Source organism: Terrapene carolina, unplaced genomic scaffold (genome assembly GCF_002925995.2).
Source record: "Terrapene carolina triunguis isolate 2854851 unplaced genomic scaffold, T_m_triunguis-2.0 Scaffold35098, whole genome shotgun sequence".
Classification (NCBI taxonomy): Eukaryota; Metazoa; Chordata; order Testudines; family Emydidae; genus Terrapene; species Terrapene triunguis.
The window spans coordinates 14,042,441-14,069,899 of NW_020699449.1; the positions used below are offsets into that span (position 1 = coordinate 14,042,441).

The 27,459-nt window shown below is 49.4% G+C and overlaps 1 protein-coding gene across 1 annotated transcript in view; it reads left to right on the forward strand.

The window, feature by feature from the left end:
- Nucleotides 1–27,459, forward strand: part of LOC113405359 (F-box only protein 10-like) — a 58,043-nt gene that overhangs the window by 11,312 nt on the left and 19,272 nt on the right. Inside the window, exons 2-5 of the mRNA XM_026646509.2 lie at nt 975–1,565; nt 4,022–4,876; nt 19,310–19,459; nt 21,897–22,033. Of these exons, the coding sequence (XP_026502294.1) occupies nt 981–1,565; nt 4,022–4,876; nt 19,310–19,459; nt 21,897–22,033 (1,727 nt within the window). The 5' untranslated portion in view covers nt 975–980. The remainder of the gene's footprint in view (nt 1–974; nt 1,566–4,021; nt 4,877–19,309; nt 19,460–21,896; nt 22,034–27,459) is intronic.

Here is a 27,459-nt window from a genome sequence, read left to right on the forward strand (position 1 = left end):
GCACAGCCTTCCCTACCTGGCTCTCCATACAGTTTTGAAACCCCGATGTGGCCCTTGGGCCAAAAAGTTTGCCCACCCTTGCCCCAAACTATGCCCTAGAGCAGCAGTCTTCAAAGCCCCACAGTTGTAAACACCCAGTCAACTTAAAAAATTCAACCTCGTCCTTTGGCTAGCTGAACAGCCGGCGGCATGGGTAGCACATGGGGATCAGGAGGATGCAACCTGTGGCTGCCCTGATCCTCCTTTAGACCTATAAGGGCAAATTAATCACAGGGTCAGGTTCAGCCTCTGGTACAACCTGTCCTAATTTGTGCCTCCTCCTGCTCACAGCCTGTAGGGGATTCGCAGCAGCCCCCGATCTGTCTCCCAAAACACCCATCTGCTGGAAACACCCTGCGCCAGTGCTGTTTGGGTTGTTAGGCCTGTCCCTGTGTACTGGTGTAGATGGCCATAGGGCAACACGGAATCTGGCCCAGAGAACAGGTGTATCTGATTGGCTCCTTGGTCTCCAGGTCACACGCTCCAGGGGCCCATCGGCTGCTAGGTATTGTTCTTTACATCGGTGCACAGTGGCTGTGAAAGGCCGTCGTTCTGGGCGGGTGGCACCGGGCTCTGCCTTGGCACTGATGTAGTTGCCCACACGAGGTGCAGGGCAGTGCGGAAGGAGGCCCCGATGTGCATTGAAGCCTTGACTCGGATTCTGCAGGGAGCCAGTTGTTGGTGCTCTGCACAGCCATCCAGGCAGGTTGGGTTCACTTTCCAGTCCTGGCCCCTCTCTCCCTGGGTCAGCAGGGGCTAGGAGAAGGGCAAAGGCAGCCCCTGGGGTGGGGTGGAGCCAGTGGGTACAGAACAAACCCATTGGCCATCTACGGGGAATGGAGTGAGACTGAGGCCACAGGAAGGAACTGTCACCGATCTAATCAATGCCTGCATTTGATGGTCTAACGCCTGTCTTTGTGTCCCACCGTTGCTAGGTGACGATGGAGATCAGCGGTCTCCCGGTGGAGCTGTGGCGCCTGATTTTATCCTACCTGCGTCTGCCCGACCTTGGCCGCTGCAGTCTGGTTTGCAGAGCTTGGTACGAGCTGATCCTCAGTCTGGATAACACCCGATGGCGCCAGCTGTGTTTAGGCTGCATCGAATGCAGACACCCGAACTGGCCCAACCAGCCTGATGTGGAGCCCCAGTCCTGGCGGGAAGCCTTCAAACAGCACTACGTCGCCTCAAAAACCTGGACCAAAAACGCCCAGGACTTCGAGTCCTCCAACTGCTTCTACTTGTTCCGAAGGAAGAAGGACCGCCACGTCCTCCGCGTTGGGCAGGGCTGTGAGTTCGATACCCTCCGGGCCGCCTTGGCCTCGGCCGGCGTCTACGACCGGATCGTGCTGCTGCCGGGGGTGTACGAAGAGCAGAGCGAGATCATCCTCAAGGTGCCGGTGGAGATCGTGGGGCAGGGGAAGCTAGGAGACGTAGCCTTGCTGGTCAGCATTGATCAGCACTGCCCAACCACTCGCCTGTGCAATGTGGTCTTTATGCCAGCCTGGTTCACCCCCGTTGTGTACAAGGTGGGTCTGAAACTCTCACGGTATCCTCGTTAGGGTGTCTGAGATGGCCCTGGCTGGAGATGGGACATGGGCGGGCGATGCTCGGAGGCTGCACTGAGCATTCTCTTCTTTGACCGGCTGGTTCTTGCTCACGTGCTCAGGGTCTAACTGGTCGCCGTATGTGGGGTGGAGAAGGAATTTCCCCCCCGGGTCAGGTTGGCGGGGACCTGGAAGGGTTTTTGCCTTCCTCTGCAGCATGGAGTGTGGGGCATCTGGGTGTATCTCACTAAATCAGTCCCCTGCCATTGCAGGGCTTTGGGCACCGGTGCACCTTGGTCCCTCCTCTTCTCTGCCTGTGGCTCACAGTAGTCTCCTGAGGGCTGTAATACTTCGGTCTAATTCTAGTTGTTGGGTTTAGTGTGCGGGTGCTTGGTGGTATTTGTGGCCTGTGAGATGCAGGTCAGACAGGTCTCTATGACATGCCTTCCTGGAGGATGCACACACATGATATCATTCATGCTCTTTTTTAGTAGTGTTATCTAGGGCTTAAGAGAAGTCAGGAATCCTCAGTTCTGTTTTTGGCACGGTAGCTGACTCACTGTTTGACCTTGCCCGTGTTACCTTGGGCCTGGTCCAGACATTTGTACTCCATGAAGCCAATCAGGCTACTTGAGGCGCAGCCATGGGAGTAAAGGTTTGAAAATCTGACCTCTTGTCTCTCTTTGCCTCAGTTTACCTGTCCGTAAAATGGAAACCTACCTTACAGGAGTTGTGGAACTCTGTTTTTTTAAATAATTTAATTATCTACCTCATTTAACCTAATTGCTTTTAAAATGCTCAGAGGAAAAGTGCTATACGAGTGTTAAAAGGAAAAACTGTCAGGGTAAAAAAAAATTGTATTTAAAAAACAATAGATTTCCTGCTGTGTGTTTATTTAGATTATTGAAACACGGATTAATTTACTCTTCACTGTTGCGTGCTGTTTAGTGACTTTGTACAAATTTCCTTCAGCCTCCACAATGAAAGTAGAAACCTTTCCCTTTCATTGAGCGTCAGTTTTGCTTTCTGGGTCATAATCAGCTCAACGCTTCAGCATTTGGGTTGCAGACAGTGAATGGAGAATGTTTCCTTCCAAACAAGCCCATTTCCCATTGGTGTTTTTATTTTAAAAAGAAGATGGAGCCAGGAAATTGAGCTTAGATTTTGCAAAAGCTTTTACAAAATAATTTGTTTAGACTTGACAGTGTCCCTTTTAAGTAGCTTTAAAAAAAGGGGAGGGGGAAAGATGTAGGTGTTAGATGTGTGACCTAGCTGATCCCTCACTAAAATACTGCAGTGTTCTCCATTTGTTTATCTTAGCGCTTTGATTTGGAAGTCTGCTCCTTTACCCCGTGTGGCTGACGAAGAAAAGGTCAGGTGTAAAAATTGGAGAGTTGTGCAAAATGATTCCTGTGGCCTGGGAGCTCCTGTCCCCAGTCACTGATTGTATCTTCTTATCGAAATCTCCCCCACAGTTTGGGGACCACTGTACCAGACCCCTCTGGGTCATGGCTCAGATTTGTTGTCAGGGCAAGGTGGGGACACTGTCGCTGCCTGTGTCGTACTTGTTGTGGGGAGAAGCAGAGAGCTTTGTAGCACCTCTTGTAGGAGAGCCCTGTCTTTTCTCACCACAAGGTGTATAAAGATAACTGAGGCTGCTCTCCAAGGCTTTCTGCACACAGGCTATGCTGGTTTGTGTCACAAAGCCTCCCAAGGCATGGAAGGGACAGCTGAGGACATGACAGACGTCAGCCATCCAGCGCCACGTTCACGTGGACAACAGTGAAGAGTGAATGAAGTTTCCAGTGCTAAGGCAAATCCCCCTGCCTAACGCTGACCCATAGATGTGTGAGAGAAACATTTAACTTTCTTGCAGAATGCTCGGGACCCGGCATACAACAGATGCGTGATAGTATGTAGAGCAGATGCTGTATATGCTCCTGGTACATTCATAAATATTAAGGCAAGAAGAGGCCATTAGGACGTCTAGTCCGACCTCCTGTGTATCACTGGCTATTACATTTCACCCGCTTACGCCTGTACGGAGCCCAACAACTTGCATATACAGGCTGACAACAACCAAAGCTGCCAAGGGTAGGGTCCAACTCATAGTAGATGGATGTTGCTCAGTTCAGTGGCCCCAGCAGGTCATGTTGAGCCACCTAGTTGCTGGGACATGGCAGCTGGAGCCTGCCATGGTATCTAGCATCATAAAGGTAACGGATTGAGGTTGGGGCAGTTAAATGCATGGACTCTTGGTGCAGAAGCCAATGGGTGTCAGTTACCCATGACACATGCCAGTTCCATGTGCCACTAGATGCGTGTGTGGGGGAGGGAGGTGAGGGGGTTGCTTTGAGAAGTGGAATGGGACATCATGGTATTGCCAGGAATGTGAGTCATTTTTGTATTTATTTTGTCTCATGATCGTTCTTCTCCAGACGACCTCTGGCCACGTCCAGTTCGACAACTGCAACTTTGAGAACGGGCAGCTGCAGATCCACGCTCCGGGGACGTGCCAGGTGAAGTTCTGCACCTTCAATCAGTCCAGCATCCATTTCCACAGCGTGGCCCTCGGGGTCCTGGAAAACTGTGAGTTCACTGGCAGCGAAAACGCCTCTGTCACCATAGAGGGTATCCCATCCTCTGAAAGGAACTGGGCCTGCAAACACCTAACCACGCTGGCCAAGTCCCACTGCGTGTTACAGGCGTCAGACCCCACGCTTTGCAACGGCTCGAAGCGGGGCGGCTGGGGTGGCCCCCCAGCGCGGAACGTAAGGACCTGCAAGATCGTGGTGGGTGGGGACCAAAGTAATTTACTTCCTGCTTCCAAGACCCAGCTGGTGCTTGAAAAAGCAGGTGAGAAAGAGGCTGAAGTCAATGGCAGACTTTATACAGCTAAGGAGGGGGAAGCCATGACCCTGGAGACAGACTCTAGTGACAGCGAGCTGAGCACGAGCAGCGAGAATGAGGAAGATGACCGGTCGATGTACAAACTGTCCTATCGGGCCCATGGTCTGAGCCACATGCTGGCCCACGTGATCCACAGCAGGCCGCAAACCAATGGGCTCACCGCCCTGCAGAGGGACCTGGAGCTCAAAACTCTGCAGCAGGAGCTGCAGAGGGACAAGGAGGCCCAGTCTCTCGCCAGCTCTCTGCAAGGATGCCTCATTCGGAAGTGCCTGTTCAGGGATGGGAAAGGTGGGGTCTTTGTCTGCTCGCAAGGGCGAGCCAAGCTGGAAGGGAGCGTCTTCAGGGAGCTGACCTATGCGGTGCGATGTATACAGAACAGCAAGGTGCTGTACAGGCTGGTAATGAAACCCTCCCACGCTGCTAAGGCCACCCGCCTGGGGAGTCAGTCGGCAGAGCCTACAGGCCACGTTGTTAACCAGCCTCCTGCTTTGCACCTGCACTTAAAGTGTGGGTGCAAATGAAAGCACTTAGATGTCTCCTTGATTGTACCCTCAGATCAAGTCGTTAGACATCCAAGTGCTGTCAGTTCTGGAGGCATCTGACTCTCCCTGCAAAGTTAGAGGCTCGATGGAGACCCCTTTAAAAACGTACTGCTACCTGTCAGCATTTCCAAGTACACCTGTGAACATGCTGAACGTGCCAAGGGGTCACCCAGTTAGCAATGGAGGAACACAGGAATTGCCAGACTGGATCAGAGTGTGATCCGTCTAGCCCAGTGTCCTGCTGCTGACAACAGTCAGTGCCACCTGCTTCAGAGTAGTGTGCAAGAAACTCTGCAGTAGGTAGCGAGGAAGTAACCTGCTCAAAGAGACAGTTCCTTTCTAGCCTCCGATAGCTGGAGACTGACACATAAAGGTGTATACCCCTTTATACCTCTGTGCTCTATGAATGCAAAGGAGTTCAGAATGTTGAAAAATTAATTGCCCTTCAGAAAGGATGTAGAAAATGAAATTCACCCAACCTCCCCCCCAAACCAGTTCAGACTATCAGACAGTGAGCTCTAGTGGAGCGATACTGGTGTAAAGGAGTGAAGGATCAGGTCTTGGTTTAGTATACGGGTAGTATAAGATTTCTGATGCGCTTAACTATTTATGTCCTTGCTCTCAGGTGCCTGGTTCTGTCCCTGCTCTGACAGGTTGCTGTTCTCCCTTAGCAACCGTAACTGTTTTTCTCAAATGAAATGAGTTTGCCATGGTACCCGTGACCAGTTTTAGATCCTAACTGTTCCACCCAAAGCTGACTTGAAGCTAAATGGTCAAGATGATTGTAGCGCTATAGACACCATGTGGAACAGATGCTTATCCCTACAGCAGCACACAGGAGAGGTGACTGTCTGACAGGTAGCCCTCAGCTCTTCGCAGTTCACAATTTCTGGCAGGAACAAGAGGTCTCCGCACACACGGGGGTGGTGACACGCATGTCGTCTAGGCCACAGGCTTGAAAACGTTTGTTTATTAGCAAGAAGGATGTGGAAAGGGCACATGAACTGAACTGAACCGTAGCATTAAACACTCAGAGGAGGGCTACTGCAAACTGATTGGCTGCACTAGTGAGTGAGACACTAGGTGGGAGATTACATTCATTATATAATGATGCTTCCCCGATGAAATGCTTTGCCATGGCACCCTGCAGTGCCCTCATCCTCCCTTCCAAGTCATTAATTCCACCCATCTGCTTATAGGGAAAGAGATTTTAGTTGGTTTTTAAGGCAACAGCTAGTTCTAACACCTACCCCCCTCACCGCAAACACATCGCAATCCTGGTAGACCCTAAATAAGTGATCTTACAAATTAGGAATGGGAAGGATCATTTATGTCACTTCTCCAGCCAGGAGAGCAGCATATGCTCTAGTGCCATGGCAGCCGTGGGTTAAATGTCTTTCACATTGTCACTTCCGTTACTTGAAGTCTGATAGATTAGTATCAAAGCGTGGGAGATTTGCACAAGAACCAAATCTCTGTATGCAAATAGAGACTGTGTATCAGGGCCTTCTCCAAAGGCAATTACAGCCTGTGAAGACTTTCCACAGACTTGAGAGGGCTTTAGTTCGGGTCCTGGTGTAGTAACTTGGGCTCTAGTGAAGCAAACGTGTACACGGCACATAACTGTGCTAACGCAAGTAGCCCCATTGGGGCAGGGAATGGAAACAGGAAGGATGGAAATACCTAGGCTGGAGGTGGAGCTGTTCTGGTGAAAACTGGCCAGAATTGAGCATTTGGGTTAACACCCCCTGTGACACTTTCTCGCAGTGCCCAGGACTGAGGGGCAGGGTCGCTGAGTTGGAAAATGAAGGGGAGAGGCAGGCAGTAACAGAAGGGAAGAGTGGCTAGTTCTGCAAGACAAGGGGAAGAGTCAATGGAGATAGCAGAGTTCAGAGCCCCAGGAGGACAAAGGACGACTCTCAGAAGTTTGCAAGTGAGAACAGAAGACTTTACAAAATTAGGGGAATTCGTTAGGGAAGTGGATTGGACTGATGAACTCAAGGATCTGAATGTGGAGGAGGCTTGGAATTAGTTTCTGCAACTTTGACTTAAAGTATCTGAAGCCTGCATCCCAAGCAAGGGGGGAAAAGATCATAGGGAAGGATTGCAGACCAAACTGGACGAACAAGCATCAAAGACAGGTGATTAAGGGAAAGCAGAATGCCTATAAGGAATAGACGATGGGTTGGATCAGCAAGGGAAGCTACCTCTGGGAGGTCAGACTGCGTAGGGAAAAAGTGAAAACTGCCAAAAGCCAAGCGGAGTTGTACCTTGCAAAGGGAATTCAATATTAAAAAAGAAAATAAGGAAAGAGGAAGTGGAACCATTAAGCCCCAATGATCGAGAGTAAAGATAATCTAGGCATGGCCTAACACCTAACCAAATATTTTGCCTCAGTTTTTAATAAGGATAATGAGGTGCGTGGACAGTGGCTAATGGGAACAAGGATATAGAAATAGAAATTATTACATTTGAGGTGGAAGCCAAACTCAAGCAGTTTAATGGGACCAAATCAGGGACTCCAGAAAATCTCCATCAAAGGGTATGTCTACACTACGGGATTAATCCGAATTTAGATAATTCGAATTTGGGAAACAGGTTGTATAAATTCGATTGTGCGCGGCCACACTAAGCACATTAATTCGGTTTTTAACCACATTAATTCGGTGGTGTGCGGCCACACTACCCCATTAATTTAACCACAGTAATTCGGTGGTGTGCGGCCACACTAACCCTAATTCGAATTAACAAAATCGATTTAGGCGCTACTCCGCTCGTCGAGGTGGAGTACAGAAATCGATTTTAAGTGCCCTTTAATTCGAATTAACTGGCTCTGTAGTGTGGACGGGTGAAGGGTTAATTCGGATTAACGCAGCTAAATCCGAATTAAAGTCGTAGTGTAGACCAGGCCCAAGACTATTAAAGGAATGGGCATGTGAAATTGCAAGCCCAATAACAAGGATTTTGAATGAATCTGTACTCTCCTGGAGTCATACCCTATGACTGGAAAATTGCTAATATAGTTCCTATTTTTAAGGGGAAAAAGTGGTCTAGGAAACTACAGGCTTGTTAGCTTGACCTCAGTTGTATGCAAGGTCTTGGAACAAATGTTGAAAGAGAGAGTAGCAAAGGACATAGAGGTACACGGTAATTGGGATAAAATACAACATGGTTTTACAAAAGGTTGATCTTTCTTTGAGAGGATAACTGATTTTTTTAGACAAAGAAAATGCAGTAAATCTAATCTCCCTGGATTTCAGTAAAGCATTTGATACAGTTCCACGTGGGAAATTATTTAATTGGAGAAGATGGGGGTGAATATGAGAATTGAAAGGTGGATAAGGAATTGGTTGTAAGGGAGATGACAGTGGGTCACACTGAAATGTGAACTGCCAAGCTAGAGGGAGGTTACTAGTGGAGATCCTCAAGGATTGGTCTAGGGACTGATTTTAATTCTCATTTTCATTCATGACCCTGGCACAAAAAGTGGGAGTGTTCTAATAAAATCTGCAGGCGATACAAAGTTGGGACATATTGCCAATATGGATGTCAGCTCCCTAATGTCTCCAGCCTTTCAGCCGGTCAAGCTCTCTTCTGAGGGCTTTGCCAGCCCCTGCTCTGCCTTGCCGGGTGTACCCCAGTCCCCGAACTCCTTTGAAGCAACCTCCTGAAGCATCCAGCCCCTGTCACTGGACACTCACAGGAATTCCCAGGGAAGCTGTCCCCAAAGAGACAACACACCCACAAGCTTGTTTGATTCAGCAGCCCCAGTGTAACACCACAGCACTGCAATCTATTGATTGTGAAAACACATCTTGCCCGTTGTTACTAAGTATGTGTGTTTAAGAGACAGCGAGCAAGGATAAGAACAGGTTACAAAGAAAACAAAGGGTATAACATGCTTACAGTCTGAGCTTAACTTTAACAGGCTAAAATCCTTGTCTCAGCTAAAGCACTAGCATCCCTGACTAGGATCCTGCTTTGAAGAATGCAAACAGCACTGTCCTTTGTGCTGCCTCAGTGAAGAATGACTAGGGCTACCATATGTCCGGATTTCCCCGGACATGTCCGGCTTTTCGATCTATAAATAGCCGTCCGGGGGGGGATTTCTAAAAATCTAAAAATGTCTGGGATTTCCCCCCGGTCGGCTATTTATAGATCGAAAAGTGGTGCCGCTCGGCAGCCAAAGCCCCTTCTCGGCTCCCCCCATCCCCTGCAGCCTTAGCACGCCCCCGGCCCCGCAGCTGTCTCCCCCCTCCTCCCCTCCCCTGAACGCTCCGCCCCCCTGCTCCTCCCCCTCCCCTGCTTCCCGCGAATCAGATCTTCACGGGAAGTCTGAAAAGAAGCAGAGGCAGGCGGGCAGCAGCAGGTAAGCTGGGGCGGGGGGGACGCGAGGAGGAGGGCTCCGGGGAGGCGCGGCATGGCGCGGCCCAGTCCAGTCCCGGCTGAGCGGCTCCGGCCCCAGCGGCTCCGGTTCTGGCCGAGCACGCCGGCCCCGACCCCAGCGGCTCCAGCTTGGCTCGGGCCCCAGGGCGGCCGGCCCGGCCCCGGCCGAACACCTCCGGCCCGGCCCCAAGCCCCGCGCAGCCTGATTCCTGGCCTCTTGTTAAAGCCGGCCCTGGTCAGCGAACGGGGGGGGGGGGGGGGGGGGGGGGGGGGGGGGGGGGGGGGGGGGCGGGGGGTGGGAAGTGGGAGGGAGTGGATGGGGGCAGGGCAGGGGCGGGGCTAGAGCGGGGCTTCTCCCCTCCCCGTGTCCTCTTTTTTGATTGTGCAAATATGGTAACCCCAAGAATGACAAAATGTCTTTTTGCGTCTCCGTACATTTCCAAAGTCAGTGTCCCCTCCCTCCACCTCCCCCCCCCAAAAGACAGGATGACCCCTGTGGTTCCCTTCCTGGGGTGCTGGCTCCAAGGTGTCTTCCCCATCTCCTGATTGTTTCACATCCCACCCCCTCGACTTGTTCTTCCTGTTGACTTTCACATGTAAATGGGCTTCCATTGTGTTGGTTTTACAATGCTTACTTTACGTGTGACAGAGAGATAGGTGAATTGACATATTTCATCTGGCAGAAAGCCTGTTTGTCAGCTCGGCCTAGTTACATAGTTTAAACCATATTTTTAGTAGGAACACACAACTCCTTACACACCAACCATACATGCGTCTCACAATGCTTTTGATGAGCCGTGTGTCACCAGCTTTCATGTGATACTTGACACGACATCCTTTGTAGATTCATAGATTTCATAGAATATCAGGGTTGGAAGGGACCTCAGGAGATCATCTAGTCCAACCCCCTGCTCAAAGCAGGACCAATCCCCAATTAAATCATCCAACAGATTTTTGCCCCATATCCCTAAATGGCCCTCTCAAGGATTGAACTCACAACCCTGGGTTTAGCAGACCAATGCTCAAACCACTGAGCTATCCCTCCCCCCCGTACTATGACAGCAATGGGTTAGGTGTAGTGAGTTTGTCAGGCCTGATGGGAGTTGCTGATGCTGAGTAGTGAACCCTTTGCCAGCTGGAACCAATGGGCCACTGGGTCACACACACCCCTCTTGGAAAAAGTCCCATTGTGTCTTTAGTAACAGCAGATGCACACCACTTGTGGATTATGGTGCCTCAGATCACACGCATATTTAAGCTAGGGCCCATCAAAAGTTTTTCATCAAAACTTCTTCAACAGAAAATTGGGTTTTTGATTAAACAGCATTTTTTTTTTCAAAACGTGTCTGCTTTCTGTGGAAATATTTGACTTTGGGGGGTTTTTTTTTTGGCCAAAACCCAAAATATTTTGATACAAAAATGCCACTGTGGTACCTAATGGGAGTTGTAGGTTGGTTGCTTCTTGTCTCCATTCTCCTCTATGCACCAGCCTTCCCAGACAGGCTTCATTTCCCATGATTCACCACCTCTGCCTGCCAAGAGGGGAGACCATAGTGCGTCATGGGAAATGTAGTCTGACCAGGGAGCCCAACCTATAAAGGAGAATGGGAGTATGAGGCACATTAACTACAACTCCCACGCAACAATGAAGTGGCATTTCAGAACTGAAATATTTTGGTTTTCAATTATTTGCCAAAAACTTGACATTTTCCATGGGGGGGTGGGATTCCAGCCATCCTAACTTCAAAACATTTTCTGACTAATCAAAACATGTTTTTTTCTGTCCACACATAATCGTTGTAATGAACTCCTGCTGCTGTCCCTGAAGAGGGAACACAAAACATTGATTTTATATGTCCTACAGAAACATCTGCTGTTTCTTGATGCTGGAGAGCAGCAGGTTGCTTTTTAGACAGGTATTTCAGAGTTGTGGGGCTTTCTGCAACAGACCATAACAAGTTTAAAGTAAATCAATACTTTGAATTAATTCAAATCAATCCCTTGTAATGTAGGTAGCGGAGGAGCAAATCTAGATGGAAAAGCATGAGAGAGACTTCCATAAAGAGAGAAGGAAATAAGGTCCTGAAATCGTGGCTTATGTAGGAGAAGGTGAACTGTCAGGAGCTTTGTGTCTCCTGAATTGTGGAATACATCCTGGGGGCCACCTTTTGACCCACTCACAAACATCCCTCTGCCCTCTTGCCAGCAAGCGAGAGAGAGAGAGAACATTTCACATAGTCTCTTCCCAGTCTGAGCAGTCCAGGTACCTTTTCCCATAGGGCTGATATTGAGTGAACTAATTTGCTCTTGTGGATTTCTTCTCGGCCTGGCATTTGAGACCATTCACTTCCAGTTCATTTTCTGAGCTTTATTTGAATTGATTGCCTAATCCCCATTCTTGGAGAGAACGTGTGAGGCTAGAAATTAGCCTGGCTGGCTCCAGGGGGCTGGCTCTATGACGTGGGTGAAATCTTTTAGCTTTGGAACTCGGAAGCTGTACAATAAAATCCCTGCCCCGTTTCCTCTTATTACAGAGCTACAATGACATGATTCTTGGCTAAAACAGCTTCCCTCTTATCCCCGTTGGAGCAGCTGGGCCATGTTATTTGCAGCTGAAAGCCTTGTATCACAGCTCCAGCAGGGCCCAGCCACACACAAAGAGGTATTAGTAACAATAAGGGCCTGACTTAAGGCAGGGAAATTCAGAGTTCAGACTGAACATGCTTCTTTACGGTTTGAGCTTCATTCGTGCCTCTGTGAAGGTTGTGGGGAGGAAACTGGCTGCGTGTAGGGAGGGGACAATGGGCCTCGCTCTTGGTTTGATGGTGTTTGCAAAGCAGGGAGCATGCCCTGTGGTCCTGGGGGAATCTGGCCAGATTCTCCTCTGGAGTAAGTGGGTGCAGCTCCATTGTGCTCAGTGGAGTCTTCTCCCATTTCTAGTAGCAGAGAATTTACCCAGTGGATTGAGGCCTGGGAGAGTCACCCCAATGCAAAAGGAGATCCTGTGGTGGGGCGGTCGCTCCTGTGCCACTCCCCTCTCTGTCGTAATGGGCGTGGCTGGAGGAAAGGGGCAGGCTAGCAACACTTGGCACTATCCCTACTGCAGGTTTGCCACTACAGCCTGTTAGCGGCTGATGTAAATTAGAGCATCCTCTGAGTGAGAACCAGCTGTGCATCCAGCCGCCCCAGAGTCGGGAGCGCGGCACTGAGCCGGAGGAAAGCCATGGCAGGCGAGCCTGCTGACACAGGTGCAGGGCCAGGCCTAGCTAAGCTTTTCTGTGGCACCTGGCACTAGACAGGGCCCTTTCTGATGCCAGATTGGAAACTGGATTAGCAGTTCTTACTGCGGGCTCTGCTTTGCATAAATTCCCCCCTGGCTCTGATTTGAAAGAAAAGAGACTCCAAGCTAAGGCTGCCCACTTTGTTATCAGTGCACTTTACAGCACCTAGTTATTGTACCGTGCTGCATGGTAGGCAATACCGACGTGCTGTGGGTGGGGTGAAGAGCGAAGTATCATCTGTGCCTTGTCTTTGTCCTTTGTTGGATTCATGATTTCTTTGCTGTCCGTCACTATAGCACGGATGAACCTAGGGCCTGATCCAGTGGCCACTGGCGTCCGTGGGATCAGCTCAGTTGACTCTAATGGGCTTTGGATCAGAGCCCAGCCCAGCAAAGCCCTTGAATAAGGTGCGTAACTTTGAGCAAGTGCCCGTGAAGTCCATAGGCGGCGGCCCGTGCTTAGCTCCTAGCATGTCTCCCTGTTACCACTGCTTTGCTGAGCAGGGCTTGGCATTGCATGGTGAACCGGCCCTCCCCACCAGGGCAGTGGGGAGTGACTAACCTTGCCCGCCTAGCTCCACGTTTAATTAACAGATTGAATGAAGCACCTTTTTGGAACGAGCAAATAAAGGAAGTGTAATTTAATTACCTTCTGATCTATATTGTTCATTGAAGTGGGAATATGTGAAAGCAATTTGTAGATTATTTCTCTCTAGTAATCAGACATGGGGCTAGGGGTTTATTTGACTGGATAGAATTAAATACCATAACTGCAGGAATATTAAACTGCTTGTTTGCTTAAATAAAACAATGCCGCGATTAGAAGGTAATCCGCCTTAACTTTGCTGGCTGGGCTGATTCTGCATCTAGATACCAGGTGTTTTGCCTTCTGTGTCCTCTTGCTCAGTAGATGTGCTTTCACAGCATGCAAATAGTGCGTTTGCTGGGCCAAATTCAGGGCAGATGTAAGCAGACACTGCTCTATTAGTCGAGTGGTACCCACTTCTACCAGGTCTGGATTTGGGTCTCTAACTTCAGGGTAGCTCTAAATAGCAGGGATGCATGCAAGCATTGTTGTAAGTTCTGCTTTGGAACCTGACTTTGGAACCACCTCACTCTGGGTGAGAAGCAGCCGACGAAAGCTTGTTGAGTGATTCCCTGGTTTGCTGAGCTGTGTTTGGCTGCGTCTCATGAGATCAGTTACCATAGTGTGGCTCTGCTGTAGCTAACAATATCCAACATGTGGTTAAGGTCCATGAAATGTAATCTGGAGCATTGAGCACACACTAGAGGAAGGGTGCGGATGAGAAATACTAGTGAAGACGTACAGCACATTGTATTCAAGGTTAGTCATCCCTGCTGTGGTTTGGCATGATGGGGGACTCTGACCCCAGTGCTTCTCCTGCTCCATCAGCACCTCTCAGCCTTGAAGACTGGAGCCCCCAAGAAGCCGCCAGCTGAATGGAGTCACGAAGCCGGCACAGGAGAGCCAAGGTTCCAACATCATGACCTTTGTGCAGGTCACCTCGCCTTGATGCACCATCTCCATGGAGACCTTGCTGAACAACACCGGCACTTTGGTCAGGATTGCTTTGTAGTGCCACGGTCCCGTTCAGCACTCTGTCTCTCTCCTCTGGGTGTGGGGAGAGGGCATTTCTCCTCTCCCCCCCTCCCCTGGCTGGGTGCTGCTTCTGTTTGCTCCGCGTTCTCCTCACAGCCTTGCTTTCAGGTCAGAGGTGTGCTGGTCTGGGGCAGGTGGCCTCCATCAGAGATGCACGTGTGACCCCCCCCCGCCACGTTGCCAGGTTTGGGGTGGGGGAGGATTCCGTTCCCCCACCCCGAGCCTGATGCACGCCCCTTGAGAATGATCCATTTACACGGGCATTGCAAGAGGTGTGTGGGGAGGGGCACAGGCCCGTAGGAAAGACCTTACCAGACTCTGTTTGGCGAGAGACTCAATAATGGTCCCCCACAGGGACCTAGCCCCTTTTATCCACTGCTCTGGGTCTCGCAGCACCCTACTTAGGCAGGGACGTGCTCTTACTCCGTCGTACAGGGGCGCAGACTGAGGGGCAGAGAGAATGGGGTGACCTCGCCCAGGGTCACACAGCAAAGTCCTGTCACAAGGACAGGGGGATGTTCCGCCACTTTAAAAGGTGGCAAATTCAACACTGATAAAAGGCACTACTTTTCCACACAATGCTTAGACTGTGGAACTCACTGCTAGGGGAAGTGGCCGAAGCCAAGAACTTAGCTTGGGGATGGACTTTTGTGTGGCTAACAAGAATATCCAGAGTTATAATTAACACTAAACATTTTGGAAGGGCTGTAAAACCTGCTGCTTCACTCTCACCAACCTCTAACTATTCGCACTCAGGCTGAGAGCTAATGTGGGGCAGTTTATCTCACATCTGCTACTGTGGGGTTCTTACACCTTTGTCTGAAGCTTCTGGCACTGGCCACTGGCCGAGACGGATACTGAACTAGATGGACCTTGGCAATTCCTGTGTTCCTATGCCTTGCCAAAGGCGGGAATAGCTTCCAGAGTTCCCGAATGGGCGCTCTAACCACACGTCCTGCCTTTAAAGTAAAGGGAGATCGTGGACAACGTAAAAAAATCCCTCCAAATGAGACCTGACTTGACTGTTTTGCAAACAATCCAAAATCTAGTTCTGGGTTTCTGCGTGTGGCAGAATTCCCTCGGCACTGTTTGTCATTCACGCCCATCATACTTTATTTTAAACACTGTTATTGTTCCTGTGATGACTGTTTTGTGCATGTTGGTTTGTTAACTCATCTCCAGAATTGTGCATTGCATCTTGAGTAGAGAGGACCAGGTTTGCTGCTCATTTGCTCTGGTGGCATAAAACGACCTGAAAGTGTGTGGAAAAGGCCGCCCCTCCCCCCCTCCCCCCCATGGATGCAGCCTGTGCAGGCGTTTCCCTGGTTGGTGTAAGGGCTCTATCTCTGCCCCACCCCTAGGCCCTGGCATAGAGAAGTGACCTGGGGTATGATCAGAGGGCACTGCACTGTGGCTGTTCTGAGCCTCCCGGGCTGATAAAGAGCCTTGGGGAGCAGTGCACAAGTTAGAGCAGCCCTGAGGCTTTGTGCCCTGCATGGGAAGCACCAAGGTGGCTTGAAACCACCAGCCAAGCCCAGGAGTGGAATAACTGGGGATCAGGCCCAGGATTTTCCAAAAAGAGTCCATTAAAATATTATTAGTGTGTGTGTGAGAATATTACTAACATCCAGCTCTTCTCACCAGTACTTCTCAAAGCGCTTTGCAATGGAGGTCAGTATCATTATCCCCATTTTACAGGTGGGGAGATTGAGGCAGAGGGCAGGAAAGTGACTTGCCCAAGGTCACCAGCAGAGCTGGGACTAGAACGCAGGTTTGCAGGGTCCCATGCCAGTGCTCTACCCACTAGGCTGCATTGACCATCTGTAGCCATCATGGAGCATCTCAGTCCTGCAGGGGACTGACTGGCAAGGACACTTAGTCAAACCCTAATCCCGCAGCTGTGGAATTTCTCTCAATGGTATTGCGGTGGCTGCTGCAGTGAAGTAGGGAGCAGCTGACAGAAACGAGAGAGACAGAGATGGACAGAGAGAAATTCACGGTAAGGATCTTAAAGTTCTGGCATGATAAGAAATGTTTAGCTCAGGAATGATAACCCATGGTAGTAAGCTGGTCTCTCTGCCATCAGAGCAGATATTGAGAGCTGCCCAAGGGACTCAGGTGCCCAAAGCCTAGTGAAAATGAAGGCAGGTTGCTACCTCTTGTGATTTTATTGTGACTCTCACACTTCGGTGTTTTTTTTCCTTAAAGCCTCACCTCCTGGAGTCCCGTGATTATGTGAGACTTGCTTTCATTTTAAAAATCTGATCCTCATAGTGATGAGGGCTTGAAAATGTGACGACCTAAGGCTCTAAAGACAGCAGGAAAAGCAAAAGGATCCAAAACAGATCATTGTAAATAGCTTGTGATTTTTAAGTCCATTTTTAAGTCAGTCTCATGATTTCACTGATGTCAGTTGGGGCTAGGGGTGCGACTTACTGCTCACTAGTGTGAACAAGGGGCTTGCAGTCGGCCCTGCCTCCTGTGAAGCATCCAGGAAAGAAGAAGTCAGACCACTGAACCTGGAGGATGGGGTGGAGAGTAAAGATAACTCAGGCATGGCCCAACACCTAAACAAATACTTTGTCTCAGTTTTTAATCAGGGTAATGAGGAGCTCAGGGGTAGTGGCAGGGCGGCTAATGGAATTGAGGATTTGGAAGTAGAACTTACCACATCCGAGGTGGAAGTCAAACTCAAGCAGCTTAGTGGGACCAAATCAGGGGGTCTGGATAATCTCGATCCAAGAATATGAAAGGAACTGGCACACGAAATGACAAGCCCAAGAGCAAGGGTTTTTAATGAATCGATAAACACGGGGTTGTACCCTATGACTGGAGAATTGCTAATATAGTTCCTATTTTTATGAAAGGGGAAAAAAGTGCTCGAGGAAACTACAGGCCTGTTAGTTTGACCTCAGCTATATGCAGGGTCTTGGAACAAATGTTGAAAGAGAGAGTAGTTAAGGACATAGAGGTAAACGGTAATTGGGATAAAATACAACATGATTTTACAAAAGGTAGATTGTGCCAGGCTAGTCTGATCTCCTTCTTTGAAAAAATAAATTTTTAGACAAAGGAAATGCAGTAGATCTAATCTCCCTGGATTTCAGGAGGGCATTTGATACAGTTCCACATGGGAAATATTAGTTAAATTGGAGAAGATGGGAGTGAATATGAGAATCAAAAGGTGGATAAGGTACTGGTTAAAGGGGAGACTATAACGAGTCATGCTGAAAGGTGAACTGTCCGGATGGGCGGGAAGGTTACCAGTGGAGTTCCTCTGGGATTGGTCTTGGGACCAGAGGACATGAACAAAACGTGGGAATGTGCTAATAAAATTTGCAGATGACCATGAAAACTGGAGTAATGGAAATGGGATGAAAGTTAGTAGTGCAAAGTGCAAGGTCATGCATTTAGGGATTAACAACAAGAATTTTTGCTATAAACTGAGGATGTATCAGTTGGAAGCAACTGAGGAGGAGAAAGACCTGAGTATAACGGATGACTATGAGCCGCCAATGTGATGCGGTTGTGAAAAAGGCTAATGCAATCCTAGGATGCCTCAGGCGAGGTATTTCTAGTAGAGACAGGGAAGTGTTAGTACCGTTGTACAAGGCACTGGTGAGACTTCATCTGGAATAGTGTGTGCAGTTCTGGTCTCCCATGTTTAAGAAAGATGAATGCAATTGGAACAGGTGCAGAGAAAGGCTACTGGGATGATCCAAGGAGTGGAAAACCTACCTCATGAGAGGAGACTCAAAGAGCTTGGCTTGTTTAGCCTAACCAAAAGAAGGCTGAGGGGAGATACGATTGTTCCCTACAAATACATCAGAGGGATAAACAGTGAGGGGGAATTATTTAAGTTAAGCGCCTTGTTGACAAGAACATATGGCTATAAACTGGCCATCAACAAGTTTAGGCTTGAAATTAGGTAAAGGTTTCTAACCATCAGAGGAGTGAAGTTCTGGAACAGCCTTCCAAGGGGAGCAAACGGGGGAGTGGGGGGGTGGAGAAACTGGCTTCAAGACTGAGCTTGAGAAGTTTATGGAGGGGATGGTATGATGAGACTGCCTACAATGGCATGTGGCCCATCGGTGACTGCTAGCAGCAAATATTCCCAACGGCCAGTGATGGACACTAGAGGGGGAGGGCTCTGAGTTACTACCGAGAATTCTTTCCCAGGTGTCTGCCTGGTGGGTCTCACCGACATGTTCAAGGTTCAACTGATCACCACATTTGGGGTCAGGAAGGATTTTTTCCCCCGGGTCAGATTGGCAGAGACCCTGGGGGTTTTTCACCTTCCTCTGCAGCATGGGACAGGGGTCACTTGCTGGTTTGAACCAGTGCAAATGGTGGGTTCTCTGTAACTTGAAGTCTTTGCCTGAAGAGGTTGTGAAGGCTAGGACTATAACAGCATTTAAAAAAGAACTGGATAAATTAATGGAGGTTAAGTCCATTAATGGCTATTAGCCAGGATGGGTAAGGAATGGTGTCCCTAGCCTCTGTTTGTCAGAGGGTGGAGATGGATGGCAGGAGAGAGATCACTTGATCATTACCTATTAGGTGCCCCAGAGGGGGTGAACCTGGCATTGGCCACTGTCAGCAGACAGGATACTGGGCTAGATGGACCTTTGGTCTGACCCAGTACGGCCGTTCTTATGTTCTTAAATGATGATTTGAGGAGTTCAGTAACCCAGCCAGAGGTCGGGTCTGTTACAGGAGGGGGTGGGTGAGATTCTGTGGCCTGCGATGGAGGTCAGGAGGTCGTACTAGATGAACATGATGGTCTCTTCCGGCCTTAAAGTCTGTGAATCTAATGAACTTTTTGGCATCATAACACAGAACACGATACTGCTAGTAGTTGAAGGCAATGGGAGTTTTCCATGCACCAGGGACTCCTGAGGTGGCAGAAGGTTAAAGCTATGCTTCTCCTATGAGGTTCCTTCTTCAGACACAAACTGACTAAAATTGCTTTTCCTCTGCCCTGTAGATCATCATGCTGAAGAATGACATTCACCACTGCAAAGCATCAGGGATATTTCTGCGCTTGGCAGCTGGAGGTCTGATTGCAGACAATAACATCCATTCAAACTGCGAGGCGGGGGTGGATATCCGGAAGGGAGCCAACCCTCTGATACTGGTAGGTACATTCTCTCTCTCCGCCTGGATCTGTCTGAAGCTCCTTCTTTTTTGGGGCCAAAAAGGCACCAAACATTCCTGTCTGAACTGCCTTGGAGAGTCACCCTGGCCTTTAAGAACTAAAGGATTTTGGCTTCTTGCCCCAAGTCTAACCTTTTTGGGTTCTTCATTAGTGAATTCTGCCTCAAAATAATCTGCTTGATTCAGAGGGCCTCCTGTTGGACAAACGTATTTCATTTGACATTGAAATGGTGACTCAAGGCAAACAGGCTATAGGGCTATTTAAATAATCCCCAAATGTCACCTACCTTGCAATTGCTATGCTTAGGGAAAGAGCAATTACCTACAGGGTATCCGGGCATTCTCCTCATTCCAAATAGCATATCAAATGGACATTGAACTATAGCAATGAAGTCACCTGTGCAGTCATGTTGTAAATCATGCAGTCGTGATAAATTGCACCTTGCGCTTTGGATCAGCTCACCTGCCCTCTGCCCACCGTTCCATCTGCCCTGGGGTTTAAATCTCTGAGCAGCAGCCACCAGTGGGGGAAAAAAACCCCAACCAGCCCCGGTAATGTGTCCTCTTGCCCTTCTGATGTAGAATTTCCTCCCTAAGTTGCCGCGTGCCAACTTCCAGGAGGGGCAGTATTGTTCTTATTTATTAAAACATTGTTATTACAGTCGCACCCAAAGGTCTAAGTCATGACTGGGACCCTATTGTGCCGGGTGCTGTACAAACACTGCTTCCAATCTGCATTACCTCCCCAGGGCTGCGCTGGCCCAAGCCCCAGGATGGGTAATATTCAGCCCTGCGCCAGGGTCAGGTTTAAAGTCCAATATTTTGCAACTCTGCAGCATTCCCATTGCTCTCAGCTGGGGAGAAGGAAATCCCCATTGCTCTCAGTGGGAGCTGTGGGGCACTGAGCATTTTTGAAAATCTATCCTATAGTGCTTCTGTCCTTCCTCCCCTCACCCCGTCTGCCCCGGGATTGGCTTAGATTGGGCTCCTCTCCTGTCTGTCAGCACTCTGTAACCACCCCCTTGGTTACGGGGAGCACTCAGATGACATAATGAGCTGAGTTGACGCAGGACCAAAGCAGGCTGACCTGGGCTGTGTTCCAGGGCTGGCAAGAAGTATGATGTTCTTGCCTAGAGCCCGGAGAGATCTTTATGTGGAGGAAACTGGAAGACTGAGCGTGACACACTCGCCGTCCTTGCTCTAAGCTTGCTCATCAAGCTCTGTTTACCCCTCTGTTTCTGTCCCCTGAAAAAGCTGGTCCCGGTGGCGGTAAAGGCAGCGTGTCGCCATTTGAGTGCACCTACCAGGACATCCGCATGTGTCGGGATTAAGTGGCGGCCCCATGTATGTGTGTGAGAAGCATGGAGGTGTATCGCTCCACTCACAGATCATGCCCACCATGGACAAAACAAAATCCTTTCCATTTCAGCTGTACAGGACTCCTCTCTCCAGCAGCGGGGAGGGCTCCTGATTGGTTCGGGAGAGATAGAGCTTTCACTTCCATGGTGCTGCCCCCAATTCATATTAGGGCTGACCAATGTGTTTTTTTTTTCCTCCTCTGCTGGCTGTTTGGTGATGATCGACCTCTACCCAGCAGGCACATCACAGAGAGACACTGCCCAGCATGGCCCCCTAGTTGGGTGTCCTCAGGCACGCCAGGGATTGAAAGGGCATGAAGACCTCCGGCCCCAGACCTATCCAGGGCCAGGACCCATTGGCAGGGCAGGGTGGGGATGGCTGCAGTGCTGCTGTAGCAGCTGGGTACATAGAGGTGGGACTCCAGTCATGCCAGGGTTGTAGATCCAGCATCTATTTAATAGGCAACAGGTTTAATACAAACAAGAGGAAGTGCTTTTTCACAAAATGCACAATTAACCTGTGGAACTCATTGCCAGGGGATGTTGTGAAGGCCAAAAGTATAACTGGGCTCAAAAAAGAATTAGATATGTTCCTGGAGGATAGGTCCATCGAGGGCTATTAGCCAAGATGGTCAGGGATGTAACCCCATGCTCTGGGTGTCTGTGGCCTCTGATTGCCAGAAGCGGGGCATGGGAGATGGGGTGGATCACTCAATGACTGCCTGTTCTGTTCATTCCCTCTGGGGCATCTGGCATTGGCCATTGTCAGAGGCAGGATGGTGGGCTAGATGGACATTGGTCTGACCCAGTGTGGCAGCTTTAAAGTTATTTCAATGCGCACTAAATTCATGCAGGAAAATTAAAAGTGGAACAAGACTTTGGTCCATTAAAGGGGTTTCTGTTTTTGTGACCCCTCCTGGCAACTGGGTCCATTGTCCACATCCCTCTCCATACAAGCTGCCCATCTCCCTCCTGCAGTCTCCTGTCGTGTACTCGTCTGAGTGACCTCTCCTCTGTTTTGCCTTTATTCTCTCCGCATGTGCATAAATGAAACCGCAGTGTAATAAGATACACAGTGGCCTTCGCTCAGGCATCGTTGTCCTTGGCAACGGAAAAGGCATCATCCGTAGCAATCAGATCTACGGGAATAAAGAAGCCGGCATTTATATTCTGTATAATGGGAACCCCATTGTGAGGTATGTTATTAAGCAATGACCTCTCTTGCTCCCTCCTTTCATGTTTGTCTCTTTCTCCCCCCTCCCCCCCCCACAATATGTTTTTCATGTAGTAACCTCCTTCCCCAGGTGAGGAGCAGAAATCTCACTGTCATGGGGCTTTTCTGTGGCTGCCTCTGTGCCCCAACACCTCCCATGTGCTGTTCTCTAATGCCGACCTTTGATTTCAAAGGGAACCGGGCTTTGCCAGCGCTGCGTTGTTCAGAGCAGGTGGCCCCTGGACTCAGAGTCGGGGGAGTGAAGCAATCGATCTTTAGACAAGTCATTGCCATTCTGGTTGTCTTCCTGCTGAAAATCCTCCTAGCACCTTATTTCTTTTGGAGTTCGCTGACTACAGCCGATCCCTTGGAACAGGAGTGTCAGAGCCTGGCAGGTTTCCTTCAGACTAGTAGAATTCAGCTGACTTCATTCTTTGGCTGTGGTTCTTTGTGAACTCTTCCTACATGCAGCACAAAGCTCCTGGTGAGGAGGGGGACAGCATGTGCTGTTTTCCAGGGTGTCTCCTGGCTACATAGAGCAGGGATTGGATCATGTGCTAATCCATGCTGGGACTGATCCAGACTCAGTGCAAAATCACCCCAAGCATGTCATAGACTTCCCAAGGCCAGAAGGAACTGCTGTGATCATCTTGTCTGACACTGATCATGTTCTAAAGCCTCTGCGTGTCCATCCCCCTCTGCCCGCTCATGCACACCCTGCCTGGCAAGCCTGTCGTGAAATCACAGCAGATGGGTAGTTTTAGTCATTGATGCTGGAATTGAAAAGTGAGCTCTGGCCCCTTCCCCTCAGGAGAGTTATCCTTTTAGCCTTGATAAAATGGATGGGCCGTCACCTTTGGGTCATATCCTGCCTTAGAATTGTGCACGCAACTCCGCTGGCATGGGAAGCAGAATGTTCCCCCTGAGGGCAGGGCATGGAGCCTGCAGGGCACTGCCACCTGGACAGATGGTTTCGTGGTGTGGGAGTGAGAGGGTGCACTCCCCTGGTGCAGGTGACCCACGTTAAGCAAAGCAGCCCCCACCTTAATCTTGACCTTGCTGCTCTCCCTGGTAAGAAGCGTTTCAATGCCTGGTGCGTTCCAAGGAGGGGCGGGGGATGGATCTGTACTCTGCACCTGCCAGAGTCAGTGGGCAACAGGCAGCAAAAGGGCACGGCCTAATAGTATGTGCCAGCCGCCTCTCCTGAGGAGAAACGGAAAGCCATGCAGCTCGCCGAGTCCTCTTTCCTCTGATTTTAGTTCAGAGGTTTGCCCTGATCATTTTGGTCAAAAATGGCCCTGCCCCTTGCTGTTGGGATGGTTGCTTGCTGCCCTCCCACCCCAGACATGGCTGCATTTAGTATTATTGTTTATATTGCAGTAGAACCTAGAGATCCTAACTGAGATCAGGGCCCCACACCGAGTGGGAGACAGTCCCTGCCCTGCGGAGCTTACAGTCCAAGTAAACGAAGGAACAATGATCTTCCCAGGTGTAGAAGTCAGGAATAGAGGCAAAGAGAAACAAGTAACATGTCCAGCGTCTCACACACACACACTGTAGCAGAATCAGGAAATGAATGCAGCTCACCTGCGTCTGAATCTATTGCCCTAATCATTAGGGAGCCCTTCCTCTCATTCTGTTCATATGTAGGGACCAGAGCTTGTAAAGCATATTGGGGTGAAAATGGCTGTATCAACATACAATATTAGAACACTTCACGTTGTGAAATAAGCTGCCACATTCCCTTCATTTGCCTCATCCTCCCCCCCCCCATGATGCTCTTTTGTTTGACTTTTAAGTAATTTGGGTTTTGTATTTTAAATAGTAATAACCATACTGTGCACTTAGATAAAGTGGATTTCATCCTGAAGGAGCCCAAATTGCATCACAAAGTCTATTAAAGCCACTTCAGCCACTGTTGAAATGCAGCCCCCTCTGGGGTGGAATCTAGGATGGAATGCAGCCAGCATGTAACGGCTCACAGCAACAGTTTAGGCAAGGAGGGAAGAAAAATATTATGTGGAATTGTAACTGCAAGGGATGTGTAGTAGGCAGAATGTGATTATTCATTCTAAGAATATGTATAATTAAGCCCAAATCTTGCAGTCCTTATTTAAGTAAAACTCCCACTAACTTCTCATTAGTCCACATTCTGTGCTGAGTGCAGAGCTGAAAGTATTCTTGTAAGCTACTTGTAAAAAGGCTTAAATATCAGTTGCAGAACCACTTGTTCCAGGATGGGAGCTAGGGTTGGCAAGTGCAAGACAGATTTACTGTGCTGTAAAACACCAGGGTCAAGAGGGGGTCTCTTTTATAAAGGATTATGGAAGTGCTCCATCAGACAAGTAGCAATTTCTAAAATGGACCGGTCTTCATGATGATGTGGCTAATGAGTCTGGAGAAAGACAGGCTGAAGAGCAAGTGATTAGTTATGTAGCTTTCAATCTCTCCCTAGTCAGTGTCACTGGCAGGTTGCCGAAGCAAGTTATAATCAAGAGTAATCAAGATCAGTTGTTGATGCAAGAGAGGAGGAAAGGGAACGAAGAGGCAGGGATAATTTACTCTCGGGTTCCAGTAGGGGAAGAAATTTTATTCTGCACAAGACAGTATTGCTAGTCCAATCGTTGCTGAGCAGGCCATGGGAATTTAAAAGAACCCTTGCCTTCGCTCCACTACCAGTCGCATGCCTGATTCCCCCCGGCATTCTGAAGCCCCCTTGTTCCTTCCAACCACATCATTCTGTGCTGCTCTCACAACGCCGTGGGACAATGAGCCTTCCGTGGCTATGGCTGAAACCGAACCCGCTGCCCCGGCTCTATCCCTGTTGTGACTCTAAGTATGCAGAGAATAGGGATCACCATGCCAATAATTGACTGAGTTAAATGCATAAACCTGTCTTCCAAACTCTTTAACTGTCCTGTCCGGCTGCCTGTAACTCAGACCGATAACTTCCAGATGTTAGGTTTGTAGCCAAAGCTCCTAAGCGCTGAACTGCCATTGATTTTGATGCCCTTAGGCCCCTCGGCACTTTTTAAAGTCCCACTAGGTAAGTGTGTGCATCTTTGGTGCCTAAATACCTTTAAAAATCTGGCCCTTAGTGACTTCGGAGCCTATGTTCCATTTTCCAAAGCACTTAAGTCAGGACTTAGGCTCCAAGGGGCCCAATCCTCAAAGGTATCTAGGTGCTGGTCCGTTGATTTCAATGGGAGTTAGGCACCGAAATGCCTCTGAGGATTAGGGTCCGAAATGATCAAGGTGCTTTTGAAAATAGGACTGATGCTCCTAAATCACATAGGTGCTTTTGAAGTTCTTACCGCGGTGGGGTAGCTCCGTTTCCCTTCTCAGGCACTGAATCGTATGTGGACAATAGGACATAGATGTTGTGGTCCCAGGCTGCACCTTTAAAAATACCCTTATGTCTGAGCTTTGGATTAGACAGCCAGAGGGTTACCCCTTTGGACATCTGAATGTCATTTGGATGCATCTCCCGGGGCAAGATTTTGGAAATTCTTCTCAACAGTAACGGTGACTCTCACGAAATGTCAAATGCACAGCGAATGCGGGTACCGTATCGTCAGCTTTTCAGTTCTTCGTGCGTGGCTCACTGTGTTTCTGTTGTAGTCATGGAACAAGGTTGGCTTCCTCCGGCTGTCAAAGCTGAGCTGTGCTGACTAGGCATGAAGTGTAATTGAGCCTGGAGCGACTGCTTTGAATTCAAGCTGTGCAGTCATGAGCACAGGAACTTCTCTAGGCACATGCAGAAAACGGGAGGGCGGTGCCCCAGGCAACTTCCCTGGGCACATGCAGAAAACGGGAGGGCGGTGCCCCAGGCAACGCTGCTGTCAGGTGCCCAAGGGCAGGGAAAGCCCTTCATTTCCGGTTGTCCTCGGTGCTTCGTCTGCACTTGGAGAAATACTGTTCCGTGCGTGCAATCTGATGCCCGCTTTTAGAGAAAATAGCCCTGGCCCCCTTGATTCCAGTCACTAGCCTGCTCAGTGATGCAGCCCAGATGGAACAAAGCACATTAAACATCTCCCTAGAGCCCCCAGCGGGTTATTCTCTGGTGAGTTTCTGGTTGTGGCTTGGATTTCTGTACCTGGGTCCAGTGCTGATTTTCATCGCTCTCTTGCTGGGTGGGCACTGAGGCAGGTCCTGTGTGAGGTTCTGTAGTCGGTAGATAGATTTTCCTTTTTGCAAACTCAAGGCTAAATTGTACGGGTTGAGCACAGTCCTTTGTACGGGGTGCTGCACCAGCACAGTGCCCCTGAGAGTAGCAGAGGGTTCTGTGCTTCCCAGAGGATCCCTTCTCTGCTAAGGAAGGGAACAGGTTTACTTCAATGGTGCAACCTACTCCTCACACAGACCAGCTCTGCTGCACGTGGGGGTATGCAGAGTCCTGGCTATGCCTGCCTACTCCGACCTTCCCCTCTCCCTTCCCCATAAGCTCCCACCAGGGGAAGGCCCCACTGACTGCAGAAACCATGATTCTGGGCAGCCCTTGTTCATGCTGCCCAAAGTAAGGAGTGGGGGTTTGAAAGAGTTCTAAAAGAACTGGCTGACCATGAGCTCCCAGTGCAACACTGTGACCAAAAGAGCGAATGCGATCCTGGGGTGCATAAACTGGGGAATCTCAAGTAGGAGCAGAGAGATTTTTACCTCTGTTTTTGGCACTGGTGCAACCTCTGCTGGAATCCTGTGTCCAGTTCTGGTGCCCACAGGTTAAGAAGGATGTTGCTAAACTGGAGAGGGTTCGGAGAAGAGCCACGTGAACGAATAAAGTGATAGACTTAAGGAACTCAGTCTATTTAGCTTAACAGAAATAAGGCGAAAGGGTGACTTGATATAAGTACCTACATGGGGAACGAATATTTAATGGGCTCTCCAATCTAGCAGAGAAAAGTGTAACGTCATCCAATGGCTGGAAGTTGAAGCTAGACAAATTCAGGTTGGAAATCAGGCATAATTTTGTTTTTAACAGTGAGAGCGGTTAACCGTTGGAACAACTCACCAAGGGGCGTGGTGGATTCTCCATCCCTGACAATTTTTAAATTCAGTTTGGATGTTTTTCTAAGAGCCCTGCTTAGAATTATTGTGGGGCAGGTCTGTGGCCTGCGCGATGCACGAGGTCAGGCTAGATGAGCATGATGGCCCCTTTTGGCCTAGGAATCTCTGGGGTGCTCTCTGCTGCCTGCCAGCTGGCTGCAGGCGGGCTAGCTACAATCTCAGGGCTTGTCTTCCCTGCAGAGTTAACTTGAGTTAAAACTCGAGTGTTGCCCCTAACCTGAGTCCCATCCACACACCCCCCCCTTGACTCAAGTGCAGTGGGGCTTTTCCCTCAAGTTGGCTGGTCCATCGGCTACAGCTTGAGGTAGCACAACTTGTCAGCTGCTAACAGGGCCACCCTGCAGC